We start from the raw sequence: 18415 nt of genomic DNA, 5'->3' as shown, positions 1-18415 counted from the left end.
AAAAATGTTAACAGATTATTTGTGTTTTCCCTAACACACCATTTTAAAAAAAGAAATATGTATTATAATTAAAAATAAGTGTATATGTATGTTCAAAACACAAAAGAACGAGAGGAAAACACTCTAAAAAGTTAACAGATGTTTCTAAAATGTGAGATTCTAAATATATTTTTCATCTTTTTTACTTTTTCAAACTTCTCTACTAATTATAGACCATAACTCCCCTGTACTATGTTCCACGTTGCTTTTGGGACAAAATCGAATTTTCTCAGCTTTATTCTCCAAAGTTCTCTGACCAGTCTGGCTGCAGCCTACTAGGAACAGCTCCTTTCCCACACCTCTGCTATGGGAAGTCTCCCTGAAGTCAGTGTTGGGGCTGCCCTTCCTCCTCTAGAAAACACTTGAAGCCTGGCCATTATACCCACATGCCTGCCTTGTCCCCATTCCACCGTCTCTGCTGAGCCACTATGTTTGATCCTCCCGGTCTGGTTCTAATCATCCAATTTTAAGGCAGAACTCCAGAAATCATCTCTCCTTTCTAATTTGGGACTGCCTTGTGATACCTGCTGAAAGCCAGATATTCGGAGATGCTGTATGTACAAATGTTCATAGTTCACAATTAGATTACATCCCTCAAGGGCAAACAATTGGTTTTGGAGATTTTCACATCATCTGCAGAACACAGCTCCACACTTTGCATTCAGTAGTTCTTCAATAAATATTTACTAACAGAATCTCTATTAACATTAAATGTCCATGGCTTAGTCATTAGTCTCACTGACTGTGAGAATTATTTAGTGTAACGAAGTTCCAGGATAATAAAAAGAGCAAATCAGTTACTACAACTGCTTTGTAATAGAACCCGATTTGCAACACTAATCAATTTTGCGCTCTTCCTACAACTGTATGATCAGTTACTGTGGGTTGAATGGTCCCCTCCAAAATTCAGGTGTTGGCAATATGATAGGATCAAGACTTGGGGCCTTTAAAAGGTGATTAGGCCCTGAGGGCTCCTCCATTGAGAGCAGGATTCAGAACTTTCTAAAGGAGGCTTCAGGCAGCATTTTGCAAACTTGCCCTTCCATCTTCTGTCAGGTAGGGACACAGCATTCTTCCCCTCAGGAGGGCCGGTGCCTTGGTCTTGGTTTTCCAGAAAATTAATTTCTGTTCTTTTTTTTCCCCCTCCCAGGACACAGGTTTGAAGATTCCTTGTAAATTACCCAGTCTGTGGTATTTAGTTACAGCAGCACAGACTAAGACACCAGCAAAAAGAACCCTCCGTTCTCTTGTCTCCTCAGTGGCATCCAGTGTTTCTTCATTTCTGGGATCCAAACCACAAGGTAATTTCCAAATTCACACTTTCTGATTTTCTTCTTCATGCCTTGTTTACAAGTTTGGTTTTTGTTCTGTGGTTCAGAGTTTGGCTCATACCCAACTGAATCTTGCAGGAAAAATGATTTACTAGTTAACTGACTTGTTAGCCTATACAAAGAAAAGATAGTACAGCATTGAAACAAAGGTAGAGTCAAGGCACAGCAGCCAAAAATGAAACATTCAACTCCCCTAGTGAAAAATGCATAATAGTTAAATGTTTTGCAAGTCAGCCCAATCATGACAAAGAGTCTCAGGCTATTCCAGATCTCATACAATGCATCAAATAGCACCTTTCGAAAGTGTAAAGTTGAAAGGCTTTTAAAAAATTACAAGACTGTAGAAATTCACATCAGGAAAAACTATTCTCAATTTCTCTTGTATAAAAAAGGAAAAAAAGGAAATTTTATTGAAAAGAGAATGTAATCTCGAAAATGATTTTGAAAAAAGAGAAAAGAACTCCCCAAACTACAAGTCCTTTCCCTGCCTCAGAAGTCATTATTCCCAGCCTTGCCCACAATCTGCTGTTTTTTTTTCCTTTAGAGATGGAGTCCTTGCTCTGTCACCCAGGCTGGAGTGCAGTGGTGCCATCTCAGTTCACTGAACCACAACCTCTGCCTCCCAGGTTCAAGCAATTCTCCTGCCTCAGCCTCCTGAGTAGCTGGGATTACAGGCATGCGCCACCATGACCTGCTAATTTTTGTATTTTTAGTAGAGATGGGGTTTCACCATGTTGTCCAGGCTGTTCTTAAACTCCTGACCTCAGGTGATCTGCCCACCTCGGCCTCTCAAAGTGCTGGGATTACAAGCCACTGTGCCCTGCCCAACCTACTGTTTTTACCAGGGAAGGGAACAAGCAATTATTGAGGGTCTTCTATAGCAGGGATTGGCAAATTAGAATCCATGGGCCTAATGTAGACCACAGCCTGGTTTTGTGTAACCTGTGAGTTAAGAATGGTTTTTACGGCCAGGCGCAGTGGCTCATGCCTGTAATCCCAGCACTTTGGGAGGCCAAGGTGGGCAGATCACATGAGGTCAGGAGTGAGACCAGCCTGACCAACATGGTGAAACCCTGCCTCTACTAAAAATACAAAAATTAGCCAGGTGTGGTGGTGCACACCTGTTATCCCAGCTACTTGGGAGGCCGAGGTAGGAGAATTGGCTGGATTGTGGGAGGTGGAGGCTGCGATGAGCTGAGATCATGGCATCGCACTCCAGCCTGGGCAACAAGAGCAAAACTTGGTCTCAAAAATAAATAAATAAAGCAAGCAAGCAAAGGCACACCTCAAATAATAGATAAGGATTAAGACAGACTGGACAAGGAAAATGTGGCACATATTCACCATGGAGTATTATGCAGCTATAAAAAATGATGAGTTTGTGTCCTTTCTAGGGACATGGATGAATCTGGAAACCATCATTCTCAGCAAACTGACACAAGAACAGAAAATCAAACACCACATGTTCTCACTCATAGGTGGGTGTTGAACAATGAGAACACATGGACACAGGGAGGGGAGCATCACACACTGGGGTCTGTTGGGGGGAACTAGGGAGGGACAGAGAGGGGTGGGGAGGTTGGGGAGGGATAACATGGGGAGAAATGCCAGATATAGGTGACAGGGGGATGGAGGCAGCAAACCACATTGCCATGTATGTACCTATGCAACAATCTGCATGATCTGCACATGTACCCCAGAACCTAAGTGCAATATGTATACATATATAAAAGAATTAAGAATTCCCCTTTCAGCAAGTTTGGATAAAGAATGAAATTGTCTCCTCACTATAATAAGAGTCACACTGACTACACAGACATGTCAGAAATAATGGTGTCAGAACAGCTTCTGTGTCCTGGCCACCTCCAAGGTCACTCCAGAGGCTACAGAGAGGGTGACCCTACGTCACATGCCCAGCACAGTATAGGTGGACACCTGTTTCCCAGCACCATTATTCATAGAGCTCCCTTTCAATCTTGAAAGCATCCTGGCCTAGATGATAAATGATATGTACTATCTCAAAGCTCAAAGTGTCCTTAAAATATTCATCTCTTAACACATCAATGACTTCCTTTAAAGCCTCTTGGAGTGAGCTAAATGGTGGCCCCAAAAATATCAGAGCCTAATCCCTGGAACTTGTGAAATGTTACCTTATTTGGAAAGAAGGTTTCTGAGATGTGATGACACTGAGAATCCTGAGATGGAGAGATTACCCTGGATTATTCAGGCAGGCCCTAGATGCTACCTCATGTATCGTTTAAAGAGAGATGCCAGGTGTGGTGGTCATGCTTTTAATTCCAACACTTTGGAAGGCCAAGGCAAGAGGATCTTTTGAGCCCAAGAATTTGAGACCGGCCTGGGCAACATAATGAGACACTGTCTCCACAAAAAAGCTATAAGTATTAGCCAGGCATGGTGGTGCACACCTGTAATCCCAGCTACTTGGGAGGCTGAGGTGTGAGGATCACTTGAGCCTGGAAGTTCTTCTTGCTTGGATGACGAAGCATGACCCTGTCTCTAAAAAGAAAATTGAAAATGAGAAAGAGTGAGAAAGAGATCTGAGGGAGACCAAAGAGGAGGCCATGTGAAGATTCCAGCAGAGATTGCAGTGACGTAGCCTCAAGGTGGGCAGCCACCAGGAGCTGGAAGAGGCGAGGACGGATGTTGGACTTCTGGCCTCTAGCACTTAAGAGAACATATTTCTGTTGTTTTAAGTCACCCAGTTTGTGGTAATTTGTTGTAACAGTGCTAGGAAACGAATACACCCCACTGTGATTCCTTCTTTCCTAGCTGTGTTTTCTAACGAGAAACCACACGACTTCCTAAAGCCACTACACACATTGTCTCTCAGATATTATCAACGGCCCTGCCTCTGTGTGGATGATGATCAGAGTCCTCTCTTCATCAGCAGTTAAGCTCAGGAAGTCACAGAATTGTATGACTGGGATAAAAAATTAGAAGCAGCTACAATGTTATTACTAAGAAACACAGCAAAGTGATTAAAGAAAGGGTGGCATGGTGAAACCCCGTCTCTCCTAAAAATACAAAAAAATTAGCTGGGCACGGTGGTGCGTGCCTGTAATCCCAACTACTCAGGAGGCTGAGGCAGGAGAATTGTCTGAACCCAGGAGGCTGAGGTTGTGGTGAGCTAAGATCGCGCCATTTGCACTCCAGCCTGGGTAACAAGACCAAAACTCCGTCTCAAAAAAAAAAAAAAAAAAAGAAAAAGAAAGGGTGGAAGAAAGAAAAGAAATATGTTTTTACAATGAGCAAAAATGGAAAACGTATCTAACTGTCTAACATCAGGAAAACTGCTGCTAGCTAGAAAACGCAGTTGCACAAAACAGTTAAAGCTGGTCGAGCGTGTTGGTGGCTCAGACCTGTAGTCCCAGCACTTTGAGAGGTTGGGACGGGCAGATCACTTGAGGCCAGGAGTTTGAGACCAGCCTGGCCCACATGGTGAAACCCCATCTCTACTGAAAATACAAAAAATTAGCCAGGCATGGTAGTGCATGCTAGCCAGCTACTTGAGAGGCTGAGGCAGGAGAATCCTTGAACCCAGGAGGCAGAAGTTGCAGTGAGCTGAGATGGCGCCACTGTACTCCAGGCTGGGCGACAAGAGTGAAACTCCATCTCAAACACACACACACAAAATCTATCAATGCTGTAATACAGGGGTTGGCAAACTGTGCCCTACAGGCCAAATCCAGCTAGCCACCAGCCACCAGCCACTTGTTTTGGTACTACTTGTGAGCTAAAAACAGCTTTCACATGTTTAAATGGTTGAAAAAAACTCAAAATAAATGTTCAAGGCATGTGAAAATGATATGAAATTCACATTTCAGTGTCCATAAAGTTTTACTGGAACACAGCCATATCCACTCATTTACATATTATTGTCCGTTGCTCTTTTCGAAGTATAACCAGAGTTGAGCAGTTGCAACAGAGACTATATAGCCATTTACAGATAAAGTATATGGACCCTTCTCATCAGATTTTAGGTGAGAAATTAACTGACAAGCCATCTTCAAGACAGGTAAAGGAAACCGTGTATTGAGGAGGCTGAGATTAATAGGGGGGACTTTGGTATACAAATTCAAATTTATAAAGGATTTCTTTCAAATATGAGGGGGTCTTGTGCTGCTTCAGAAATCTGTGTTGTTTCAGAAATGAATTATGGAGATAAATAGCAGCGTGTTGGGGAAAACCTTTCTTGCACTGAGTTACCAAATTACAGAGCAGCAGCATGTCTTGCAAACTGGCAGGATTCTCGCTGAGCCCGGCTGAACCTCGTAAGATATGGAGCAGACAACAACTGGGAGTTGACCACTGTCATAGGTCAAACAATATCCCCCCAAAACTCATGTCTACCCACAACTTCAGCATGTGACCTCATTTTGGAAATACGGTCTTTGCAAATATAACCAAGGTAAAGATTAAGTTGAGTTCATTCTGGATTAGGTTGGGCCTGAAATCCAATGACAGTGTCCTTAATAAGAAACAGAGAAGAAACACAGGGAAGAGGCCAGGTGAAGACAGAGGCAGAGACCAGAGTGATGCAGCCACAAGCCAAGGAATGCAAGGAGACACCAGAAGTTGGAAGAGGTGAGAACGCATCCTGCCTTACAGCCCTCAGAAGGAGCGTGGCCCTGCCCATTCCTTGAATTCACACTTCTCAGCCTCCGAGACTGTGAGAGAAAAATTTCTGCTCTTTTAAGCCACTCAGTTTGTGTAATTTCCTATGACAGCCCTAGAAAAGTAATACAATCTCCTTCAGTGTTCTTCTCAACCTCCGATTTCTCTGATTCTCTCAAAGTCAAAGACCAATCACATTTTCTTCATTTCTTTAAAAGACTCGCAGAGCCTCCTCTGATGCTAACGTCGTGAAAATCAGAACTCAATGATACTATTTCTGTTCTTTTTAAAAGGTTAAAAAGAGATCTTTTTTTAATTAAACTTTTTATTTTGGGGGAATTTATTCACACAGCCTCCTTTGTAAAAATTGTGATTTTTTAAAATTTAAAAAAAATTTTTTTTAAAAAAATCACAATTTTTACAAAGGAGGCTGTGTGAATAAATTCCCCCAAAATAAAAAGTTTAATTAAAAAATTCCCCTTTGCTAACCTTGTAAAAATTATAATTCGATGATACTATTTCTGTTCTTTTTTAAAGGCTAAAAAGAGATCATTGTTTGTTTGTTTTTAAATTGAACTTTTTAATCTGGGGGAATTTATTTTCATAGAACTGCATGTAGATTGACATGCAGTTGTATGAAACAGTGCAGAGATCCTGTGAACCTTTTACCTAACCTAGTTCCCTGTGGTAACATCTTGTAAAACTGTAACACAGTATCACAGCCGGGACCCTGAAACCGATACAATCCAGTGATCTGATTCCGATGGTCTCCAGTTTGACTGGTACTCTTGTGCATGTTTGTGTGTGTATTTACTTCTATCTACCACCACAAAGACATACAACAATTTCATTATAACAAGGACAATATGGTATTTTAATACCTGCAAAAATATGCTTTACCTGTTTCTTTGAATATTAACGTCAGGGTAGATTCAAAGCCAAATCTTTAACAAGCAAAATGAGGAAGTATATCTACTTATCATTAGAGGAAAAAGTCAACATTTTCCAGATAATTCTAATCCAGGGGATAAATGAGGAAAAAAACATTGACAGTGGCCCAGAACAGGCTTCTAGAGTAGGACACACCTCTCCTACCTTGTCTTTTTTATCTTGTCGGGCGTATGGGAAACATGGGATCACGGCAGTCACCCTGGATGATGACGCAATCTTGCAGGCATTGATCATGATGAGGAGCTCCATCAGATTGTCGTTAATTTCCCCACAGCCGCTCTGGATGATGTAGACATCTTCCCCTCTCACACTTTCACCAATCTCCACGCTAGGAAAAGAAAACTGCCACTGGTTAATATTGAAGCGTATTTGCATCTTGGGTGTTCCTGAGACCTCCCCCAGGTTTGATGATCACCAGGATGACTTACAGGACTTAGCATAATAGTTGCACTCATGGCTATGATTTACTGCAGGGAAAGGACACAGAGCAAACTCAGCAAAGGGAAAAGGTGCATGGGGTGAAGTTGGGGGAAACGGGGTGCAAGCTTCCAAGAGTCCTCCCCAAGGGGAGTCAGAGGTAGAGTTTAATGCCCCAGTAGTGAGCTATAACAACACATATGAAGGGCTCTTGACCAGGGAAGCTGCTTAGAGACTAAAGTCCCAGGATTTTTACTGTGGGCTGGTCATATAAGCACCCTCTGCCTAGCACATACCAAAATGTCAGACTCACAGGCATTCAGCATGAACCACATTGTTTATCAATTTTTTTAACCAGTTTATGCAGTGATCCATTCTTACCGGGAAATGGTGGGTACCCTTGCAAACAGGCCTGAGTCTCAGGTCTGCTATGTTACCTCTTTTCTGCAAAATACTATATTTAGTTTTAGTTTTTTATTTTTATCAAAGTTAAACAGTCATATTGCTTAAAAACCTCAAACCATTCTGTAAGACTTATAACAGAGAAACAGCCCAGAGGCCACCAATTTCAATTTTTGATATGATTTTTAGATATTTTCCTTCAAGTTTAGCTAATACGTGTGTATTGCTGTGTCTTGAGTTTTTATTTTAGGCAAAGTGTATTGACTTCTCACTGTGGAAGATGAGGACTGAACTCTATTTTGACTCAGTTCTATCACGTGCAATGCAAATTTCCCATCTCGCCATCATCCCAATATAGATCAATATTCACATTAAAGATTGACTACGTTTTCAACTGCATAAAAGGCTGCTGCTCAGAGCTCTGCCATGCAGTAAACTCAAACAAATGTTTACATTTTCTTTTCATGCATCTTTTCTTTTTACTTTCCCTGGAGGTCATTGTCTTACCTTTTTATCTGCTAAGTTTTCTGAATCCTGAATCCAGATTCCACCCTAAACCCTTCACTAACAATCAAAAGCTCCCAAGGTCAGAGGCCTCAAGTCCTATCTGCATTTCATCGCCTTGCAGGCGTCCCTCCCTGGGGTGGCAGGTCTGGGTTATCTCTCTGCCTATGCACAGCTGCCATCTGGGGATTCCCTTCCCCCTCTCCTGCACTCCATTTCCCATTTTCTGTATCCTCTTTCTTGGTATACTTCCTTGTTTTGGCATCCTCGTGTAGCTTCTGGAGAAAGAGTAAATAGCAGCTAAGTTTTGGAAAATTACACGTCTGAAATTTTCTGCATTTCCAGGTATAGAATTCTCGATGTCCAACGTGAGAGGGAGAGCCAGCCCATCCCTGGTATATTCCTTTGATCAGAAGAAACGTAAAATAGTGCCATGTGCTCAGGCACTTCCTTCGCAGAGCTCTGCATCCAAACCAGGAAGATGGTCAGCTCTGCAATGTTTTGAAAAGGCCAATTGGTTCCAATGATTGATATTACTTGGAACAGTTTGAGCATAGCATGAATTTTGTATTTTCTTATGTACAACCTCCAATCCTGAGACTGCAGAAAACTGCACTGCACCCAGCCAAATGGAGCCACTCAGAAATACACAAACATACACATGTATACACCTTGAAGTCACACTCATTCACCTATGGTGTCATAACTTTCCACGTCATTTTAGAGAACCCTAAGGCTCAGGCATTTTTTCAATGGAAAGTGCCATCTTTGCTGTAGTATTTATCTAATTTTCTTTTTGAGACCGAGTTTTGCTCTTGTTGCCCAGGCTGGAGTGCAATGGCACCATCTCCACTCACTGCAACCTCTGCCTCCCGGGTTCAAGTGATTGTACTGCCTCAGACTTCCAGGTAGCTGGGATTACAGGCGTGTACCACCACACCTGGCTCATTTTTGTATTTTTAGTAGAGACGGGGTTTTGCCATGTTGGCCAGGCTGGTTTTGAACTCCTGACCTCAAGTGATCTGCCCACCTCGGGCTCCCAAAGTGCTGGGATTACAGACGTGAGCCACTGCGCTCAGCCAATTTTTTGGGGGGCATGTAATACATGTCGGTGTTTTACCATTTTGACAGGAACTCTAATCCCAAATTCTGAAATCCAAAACTTTCTGAGTGACGACATCATGCTCAAAGGAAGTGGTCATCGGAGCATTTTGTATTTCAGATTTTGGAGCTTTGGAATGCTCAACCAGTAAGTACGACAGAAATATTCCAAAATGCAAAAATTAAAAATAAATCTGAAATACTTGTCCCAGGCATTTCTGATAAGGGATACTCACCCTGATAACATTCCCATGATTTTTTAATGGATCACTAAGGACGTTTTTGAATGTTATGTCCCTAACCCCACTTTTCTCATAAGCCCTGTGGTTTTGGATTGCCTGATTTTGCATAGCGTGGTAAATTTTAGGAATATATATGTCACATTACAGCAGAATTGTCTGTAAATGTATTCATCCCAAAATGAAATATTTTAAAATTACAAATGAGGAACATGAATAATTATCCTTCTCCCTTCTCCCTCTATCAGATACCCGATAAAACTGTTTTCTTAAAAGGGCCGGGTGAGGTGGCTCATACCTATAATCCCAGCACTTTGGGGGTCCGAGGCAGGCAGATCACCTGAGGTCGGGAGTTCGAGACTAGCCTGACCAACATGGAGAAATTCTGTATCTATTAAAAACTACAAAATTAGCCAGGCATGGTGGCACATGCCTGTAATCCCAGCTACTTGGGAGGCTGATGCAGGAGAATCGCTTGAATCCAGGAGGCAAAGGTTGCGATAAGGCAAAGGTTGCAATGAGCCAAGATCGCACGGTTGCACTCCAACCTGGGCAACAAGAGCAAAACTCCATCTCAAAAAAAAAAAAAGAATCATCAATTAGTACTGTTTTTAATGAAAATTTAAAAACAAGCTGGAACAAGTTGGGCATGGTGGCTCATGCCCATAGTCCCAGCCACTTGGGAAGCTGCGGCAGGAGGATTGTTTGAGCCCAGGAGTTCGAGTCGAGCCTGGGCAACACAGCGAGACTCCATCTCTAAAAAATTTTAAAGGAAAATAAAAATAAAGCCTTTCAAGTTGACATGTTGTGAAAATTAGTTTTGATAACATTCACACATCTTCTTGTACGCCTTCTACTATGGATGAAAATATGCCAACCTCACAGGATGAGGGGGAAAGAGTTCTATGTGCTCTCTCCTATTTCAAGATCTAGGGAACTAAATATAACTGCTTTGTGAACATTACATCAACTATGGGATAAACTTAATTTGGAAATTGCTATGGTTTAAATGTGTTCTCTAATGTTCATGTGTTGAAAGCTTAATCCCCAGTACAGGAGTATTGAGAGGTGAGACATTTAAGAGATGATTAGGTCACGAGGGCTCTGTCCTTATGAATGGATTAATGTCATCATTGCAAGAGCGTGTTCATTATCTTAAGAATGAGTTTATTTGCAAGTTTGGCTCCTCTTGTTTTCTCTCAACTATGCTGTCTTGCTCTTCCACCCTTCTGCCATGGGATGACGCAGCAAGAAGGACCCTGCCAGATGCCAGCCCCTCAGTCTTGGACTTCCCAACCTCTAGACCTATGATAAATACATTTCTTTTGTTTATAAATTAGCCAGTCACCAGTACTCTGTTATAGCAGCACAAAATGAACTACAGCAGAAATTAAGTACAGTATTATATAGCTCAGAGGTCAACAAAACATAGCACACAGGCTGTTTTTCTATGGCCTGTGAGTTAAGAATGGGGTGGTAGGCAGCATCATGGCCCCCTGAAGTACATCCTAATCCTTTGGATATGTGAGTTTATATGGCAAAGAAGAAGTAAGTTTGCAGATGGAATTCAGGTTGCTCATCAGCTGACCTTAACACAGGGAATTATCCTGGATTATTTAAATTGAGTGTAATCACAGGGCCCTTAAAAATCCAGGAGGGAGACAGCAGAAGTAGGGTCAGAGCAACATTTTGTTGCTTACATTGAAGGTGGAAGAGGCCAAAAGTGAAGGAATGTGGGCTGCTTCTAGAAACTGGAAAAGGCACAGGAACGCATTCTCTAAAGCCTCAGAAGAGAATGCAGCCCTGCTAACCTGCAACAAACATTATTGTAACTTACAGAACTGTAAGATAAAGCAGCAACAGAGACTACATGTGCTAGCACTGCCTAAAATATTTATGATCTGGCCCTTTACAGAAAAACGTTGCCAACTTCTGGTATTATGACGTTTATCCCACAAGATTAGATTCTTTGGCCTGTTTTTCCTCAGGAACCTCCAGTAGTCCAGGGGAGGACAGAGACTATCATCACCATGGCAACTTTTCCCCTAAAGCTAGTCCTGCTTCTACTCAAAAAGATGATCATGACTATCTTTATTCTAGGTCTTTAAAAAATTGTGGCTAGAAGGCAGCATCCATTTGCTATTCCACCAGAGGATCTTTATTACCCCTACATAAAAAAGCTGAAGAGTGTCACTGACTCAACAACAAACAGGCATGGTAACTAAAAGAGAGCCACAGGCTCTAATACTTTTCCCATCAAGGAGCAGGGTCTAGTCTCCTGCCCTTGAATTTGGGAGGGCTCTGTACTTGCGCAACAGAATATGACAGAAATTATGATACACCAACTTTCAAGCCAGTTCTTAATGGACTGGTGGCTTCCATGTCCTGTCTTTTGGAACATTCATTCTTAGAACCCAGTTTCCATATTGTAACGTAGCTCAAGCAGCCCCATGGAAAGGTCTACAGGAAGAGGAGCCAAGGTTCCTAAGCTCCCAGGCAAAAGCTAGTACCAACTTACCAGTCATGTGAGCCATCCTCAAGAACCCTCCAGCCCCAGTTAGCCACCTCATCTGTGACCATATGGGGCAAAAACAAGCTTTCTTCCCTGAGCCCTTCCCAAATTGCAGATTTGTAAGCCAAATCAACAATTACTGTTTTAAGCCATTAAGCTATGGGCTGATTTATTACATGGTAACTGATAACCTTGTATAACTTTGTACAACCTTGTCTCACAGTCTAGCTAAAGATTCTGCCAGCAGGTTAACTGACCAGGGTAAAATGTTACAACAGAGACTTCTAGACACCTGCTGTCCTAAGATGTCATCATGGAATTTCTATGGTCTATAGTGAAGCTGAAGCAGACCTCTTCCTGCATATCCAAAATGATTTAGGGATGAGAAGGTAAAATTAGAAGGCTCTATGTTCAGTTAAGTAGCGTATAAAAAATGCTAAATGGGAGGATTGATGGCTAGCAGACAGCAAACCAGATTTCGAATCCTAGCTCAGTGAGAGATTCAAGGAGCCCTTACATGAACTGAACCAATTTTGTCTTCCTTTTGCCCTTTAGTTTCTCCTCTCTTCGATCACAGTTAAAAGCTGTATTCCTAGCACAGTACCTGGTCCAGAGAGGGCTGTTTATAAAAGTTAAACTCTGTACTTGTACAGTTCATGGAAAAGAGAAAAGTCAGGCAGTTAACCATTTATAGTCTATATATTAAAAACATAAAATGTAGCTATATAGACAATTCCCAAACTTCACGCGGAGTGGTTTTTGAGGCCCCACGATTTCTAATTATCAAGTGATGGTTATAAAATCCCAAAACAAAATAAAAGTGAGTCTGCTTTATATTTGAAGCAAATGTATAAACAGTCATACTTCAATGTCTGAGTGACCTTTGCCCAATGGCACATGCAGTATTTTTAGGAGAAACTCAACACTGACTTAGCAGTGAACTGATCTAGATTAACCATGCTCCTTAGCAAAAGTTCGTGCTGCACTGGGTACATGGAAGGGCAACATACTTGCTTTCAAAATTTACTACCTCAAGAAATTTCTCCTTTACTTATATGACAACACCTTCTGAACAAAGACTATTCTTCTTCTCGTGTTCTTAAAAAAACTGAAACTTGAACAAGACTGGTAAAATACTGCAACATTCAAACCTGGCTCTATCCTTCTCCAGAGCCCTAGACTATCCTCTCAGACTTCTGTATTAAACACTGCACAGTGGAATCCTGCAGCCAAAGTCCACCTGATACTCATTCACAATGTTTCTTTACTTATAGTATCATCAGAGCCATAACTGGAATTTGCCACCTGGAAGAAGTCACATAAGATTCACATATCCTAAAAAGCTGACTTGCAAAAAAAAAAAAACCCGGTATCTTCCCCATCAGTATGAACATAACTCCTCATTAAGAAATTTTTGCCAAATCCCAAGTCATCAGGATTTTCTCCTAGAAATTTTATAGTTCTAGATTTTACATTTAGGTCTATGATCCACTTCAAAGTTAATTTTTGCAAATGGTGAAAAGGATGGATGGAAGTTCATAGTTTTTGGCATATGGCTGTCCAACTGTTCCAGCACCATTTCTAGAAAATGCTGGTTGAATTGGATCTTTGCCAAAGATATAAAAATTATCAGTAACTGTGGACAGTTAACTGTACTAGACATTGGAGGAAGAAGAGGGAAAAATGAGACCAACTTTAAATGAGTCAGGGAGCTGTGTGGACTCAGGCAGGTGGACAAAGGGGCCCCCTAGGTCCGCTTCCGAGGATGACCACCACCTGATCCACAGGCAGAGGCGACCACTTCTGGACTTGAGAAATGGGTGGAAGTTACAGGCAAATCACGGCGTTGCTGTTGGACACAGCAGAGTACCAGAACCAGAAAGAAGTTGAAAGTCCATCGTCTTTGAAGCAGCAAGAGTAGTGGAAGCAGAGGGGCGCCCACCATGTGAGCCCTGGGATTCTCACAGTCTTTCAAAGCTTGGCACAACTCCACCCTCTGGGTAAGGCAGAGGTCTGCATCCCAGCTGCTCAGGAGACTTACCTGGGAAGCTGTAAAAACGCTGATCTCCCGCCCGTTTGATCAAACCCTTTGGGGGCAGGTGGGGGAAGCAGCGTTCGAACAGTCCCCAGGTAAACCCAGTCTGCAACCAGAATTGGGGACGGGGGTGAACCTTTCGTCGCACGCACTGGTCTGGGTTCAGCCTTGCAGGGACGCGGAAACTGGGACCAGCCTACCCAGAACGCCCCTCCACCGCGCGCTGCCCCGATGCGGTTCCCGCCCGCTGCGCCCACTCCCCGACGGTCTGTGACCGCCCAGACGTCTCCCTTCCGGGCTCGGGACGCCAGGCCGAGCGGCGCCGCTGGGAGGCCGGGCGCGCCTCGGGACCGCCGGGTTGCCGCGGTGCCAGGACCGAAGGCCCTGCCGCCGGAGGCAGAGCCGGGACGCGCACCCGGACGCGCGGCGCCCCACTTCGGCTTCTTAGCAGGCGCGGGCGCGAGAGCGCGGAGGCCGCGTTGCCACCGTCCCGCCCCGGAAGGGGGAACGCGGCGGCCGCGGAGGTGGCCCGGGCAGACGCTAGTTCGCAACCCGGCCCCACAGCCGCGTGCCCAGGGCTCTTCCCAGCCGGGCCGCCGGCGCGGCTCCCACCTGGTCTCCTGGTTGCTGAACTTCTTGGTGACCACCTTGCCCAGCTCCAGGCCCAGGCGATCCGCGACGCGCTGGGACAGGTCCTGGTGCGAACTGCCGCTAAACAGCACGATGTTGGGCATGGTGGGGCGCGGGACTCCGAGAGGCGCGCGGTGGCGGAGGAGGTGGCAGAGGCGACAGCGACGCGGACGGCTGCTGCTGCGGGAGCGGGAAAGCGCGGCGGCTAGATGTAGGGAAGGGGGAGGAGCGGAGGGGGAGGAGCCGGAGGAGGAGCTGGAGGGGGCTGAGAGGGAGGAAGAGCGGCCTTGGAGGGGGAGCTGGAAAGTGCCGGGGGGCAGGAGCACCGCCCGGGAAGCTGTTTGGGACGCCGTGGGTGGTCCTGAAGCCCTAAGGCGTCCTTGCTCCGCGGGAGAGCCCGGAGCCTCGTTCTTGACCTTCCAGACCTGCCCTGCGGGGAGAGCCAATGAACCGTGGTTAGCTGGGCACAAAGGGAGAAGTTCGGGACGGGTAGATGCCTCGAGGTGCTTCTCAGCCCGGAGCGACTTCCCACCCCAGAACACCGCAAACCCAGTGTGGGCGACTGGTGTTCGTTCAACTATGGCAAGGGTCTGAAAACTATAGCGTATGGGCCAGATCGCGAGAGAGTGAAAGCTAAGCATGGCTTTCACACATGAACATTTGCACTTGATGTGATGATAGCAGAAACCACCTTTGAACTCCAATTAAGAGAAATATCCCCCCACCCCAGCGAAAGAATTCCTTTTCTCTCATTAATAGATATGGGTTACAAATAATTGTACTCAAATATTATTGTATTTTGGATTATGCCAATAAAAACATTATGAAAAATGTTTCTCTCTTGTTATGTAAGTTCCTACCTAATACCTTTTCTTTTGTTTCTTGGTCTGCAGCACGTAAAATATTGGCCATATGGTCCTTTATAGTTAAAACTTGATGAACGCTCAACTACAGAGTTGCCCCCGTACCATGTGTCCTTGAAAAATCCAGCCACCATGTGAGTCCTGATCACAGGCTGAGGGGAAATGTTGCTCTTGGTGGCTCACTGGATCAAACCAAGTCCCCCAGATTCACCATTTTTCGTTAGATGTGGTGGTCCTTGGGCCACTTCACAACCTTCCACCTGTTGGATGCTCAAGGGCCTGATCTCAAGGAACACAGATCTCCTGAGACAGTCCGGCTCAGTCCGTCCACTCCCTGGAGTCAGGGCCTCCTTCCCCTCCTTCCTTCTAGAAACCAGCAAAAAGCTCTTCTCAAGAAACCAATAGAGTAACAGAGCCAACTTCAGAGCATAACCAAGTGTAGGAGAAAGGAAAGCAGTCCTTGTCTGTGGAGGCTGGTTGGTGATGCTGGTCACAGTTTCACACTCCTCAACAAAGGCCGATTCAACCGGGTAGATAAATGGCTTGGTTTTACTGATGTTTGCCAAGAATTGGCTCTCCATCAACAGCAAAGCCCACTTGCAATTGGGTTGTAGCCTACTCTAATCAGACTCTATATTATTGAGATTTGGGAGATTACTGGGATAATTCATATCATTGGGATTTTTCATCTAGGTCCTTGTACTTTGCAAGGAGATTACCTTGCACAACAAGTGTTTCTTGTAAACTCTTGTAACTGCCAACCTATCAAAAAGTTATTCAAACTGCCCATTTTAGCAGCATTTCTGCCCCTTTTTCATTCCTCCTAGAGTTGTGTATATGCCCTATTATATAAGAAAACAAACAAAAAACCCTATCTGCAATGGTTTATTTTGTATGTATTTCACAGTTAATTACCATAGCCATGAGATTTATACTGGACTGCTATATTTAAAATTTTTATTGAGTGAGTCTGCTAATGTACCTATATTTAAAGTCTTCTAATAAAATTTACTATGAGCAAATTACTATAATTTTTATGTCTTTAAAATTTCTCTCATAGATAAAATTAGCTAATAACGGATTCCTCTAAATATATACATGCTTTTCTAAAGGGAAAGTGGCATCCTCTTAGCATGATGGGGCGGTAATTCTTTGGTAACATAGAACCAGAGCTGATGGACTATCAAACAGTAAAAGTTAAAGCCCCTGCTCTTTGGGTGGGTTAATGGCTGGGGATTTGGAAGCTCAAATTGAATTGTGACAAACCACGGCCTTGACAGCACCAAGGAGAAACAATATCTGGGTTGGTGCAACTAATACAATGATTGTTGGTTCGATAGTCTGATGAGTTACTCTGCTTAAATGCTGAATGTAAACAAGGTGAAATGTGCCATTGGTGTTGATGAGAATACTAATAGGAATCATTGAAAAAATCACAAGTCACGGACTGTTCAGAAAGCTGTCACTTGTAAATGTACAAGTTTAAAAGAGCAGCTACAGATGATTTTACTTGTGTGAACACTTTCTCTCCCGATTGCCTTTATCCTTGATCCACAGGAGCCACAGGAGCCAGGTTGTGGGAAACGTTTGTCTAGGTTCAGAAACCAGAAATGTTTCTGAACCTCAGCACAGCTGATATTTAGGCTGGGTCATTCTTTGTTGCCGGACTATCCTGTGCATTGCAGGATGTTTAGCAGTGTCCCTCACCTCTACCTACTAGATGTCAGTAGCACCTATCCACCACTGTGACAATCAAAAGTGTCCCTAGTCTGAATGAACCCCTGGCCTTTTCTCCTCCGTGTGGGCCTTTCCTCATGGTTACTTGGGCTTCCTTATGGCATGGCTGCAAGGTTCCAAGGAGTGTTCCAAGAAGATGGGTCTCAGTGAGCAAGTGCTTATCAAGCCTCTGCTTTTATCATGCTTGCTTATGTCTCATTGACCAAAGCAAGTTACATGGCCAAGACCAGCCATAAACATGGTATGAGACAACAGAAGGGCATGAGTACTGTCCACCAACTGTCTACCATAGTACACTTCTTGAACAGCATTTGAAGTTGGGGAGCCTTTGGAAAAAGGGAACACATGTTCAAAGACCCAAGACTTAGAAGAGAAAAAGAACATACACTCTGTGCATATGTGATCCAGGTCTCAGATCTTTTATAAAATATACATTATTTTAAGATAAAATGTTAGTGGAAAAAATAAAAACGATGAGATATTTTCCATTGTTGATTTTTATCTTCATTGACTCATGGATAGGGATTAATGGAAAAACAGTGATTTGGATTTATGAACAGTTTCACATCTTCTATTTCCCACATCATCTAGCCAAGTTCTTTGTATACAGTAAGAACTCTAAGTATTTGCTGAGTGAATTTATCCCTGACTATTTTAGGGCTGAGAAATGGAAGAAATAACCCAAAGTCACATGGCTAGTTGAAAGCAGCAAAGGAATTAGAATGTGGATCTTCTAGCCCAGTCCTTTTCTCTCTAGATGGTAATGTTCCAAAGAAATGTAATGATTGTTCCCTATATGTTTCTATCAAAAATTTTTAAACTTTTTCTAAAGAAATATAATGCAAGCCACATATGTAATTTCCATTTCAGTAGCTATATTTTAAAAGAATATAAAGAAACAAGTGAAGGTAATTTTAGTAATACACTTTATTTAATCCAATATCCAAAATATTATCATTCTGACATGAAATCAACATAAAACATATTAACGGGCTATTTTGCATTTTTTTGTACCAAGT

The 18415-nt window shown here is 43.3% G+C and overlaps 1 protein-coding gene across 2 annotated transcripts in view; it reads right to left on the bottom strand.

The window, feature by feature from the left end:
• PRPS2 (phosphoribosyl pyrophosphate synthetase 2) overlaps positions 1-14980 on the bottom strand; it is a 32230-nt gene extending 17250 nt beyond the window's left edge. For both annotated transcript variants that reach the window (XM_008988946.5, XM_078362822.1), the window contains exons 1-2: positions 14779-14980; positions 7101-7284 (exon numbers count right to left, since the gene is read on the bottom strand). In XM_008988946.5, coding sequence (XP_008987194.2) covers positions 7101-7284; positions 14779-14900 — 306 coding nt within the window. In that variant the 5' untranslated portion in view covers positions 14901-14980. The remainder of the gene's footprint in view (positions 1-7100; positions 7285-14778) is intronic.
• Positions 14981-18415: the final 3435 nt, after the last annotated feature.

This window comes from Callithrix jacchus, chromosome X, assembly GCF_049354715.1.
Source record: "Callithrix jacchus isolate 240 chromosome X, calJac240_pri, whole genome shotgun sequence".
Lineage (NCBI taxonomy): Eukaryota > Metazoa > Chordata > Mammalia > Primates > Cebidae > Callithrix > Callithrix jacchus.
Note: the sequence above shows the minus strand (reverse complement) of the source record. Positions and strands in the feature narration are given on the sequence as shown.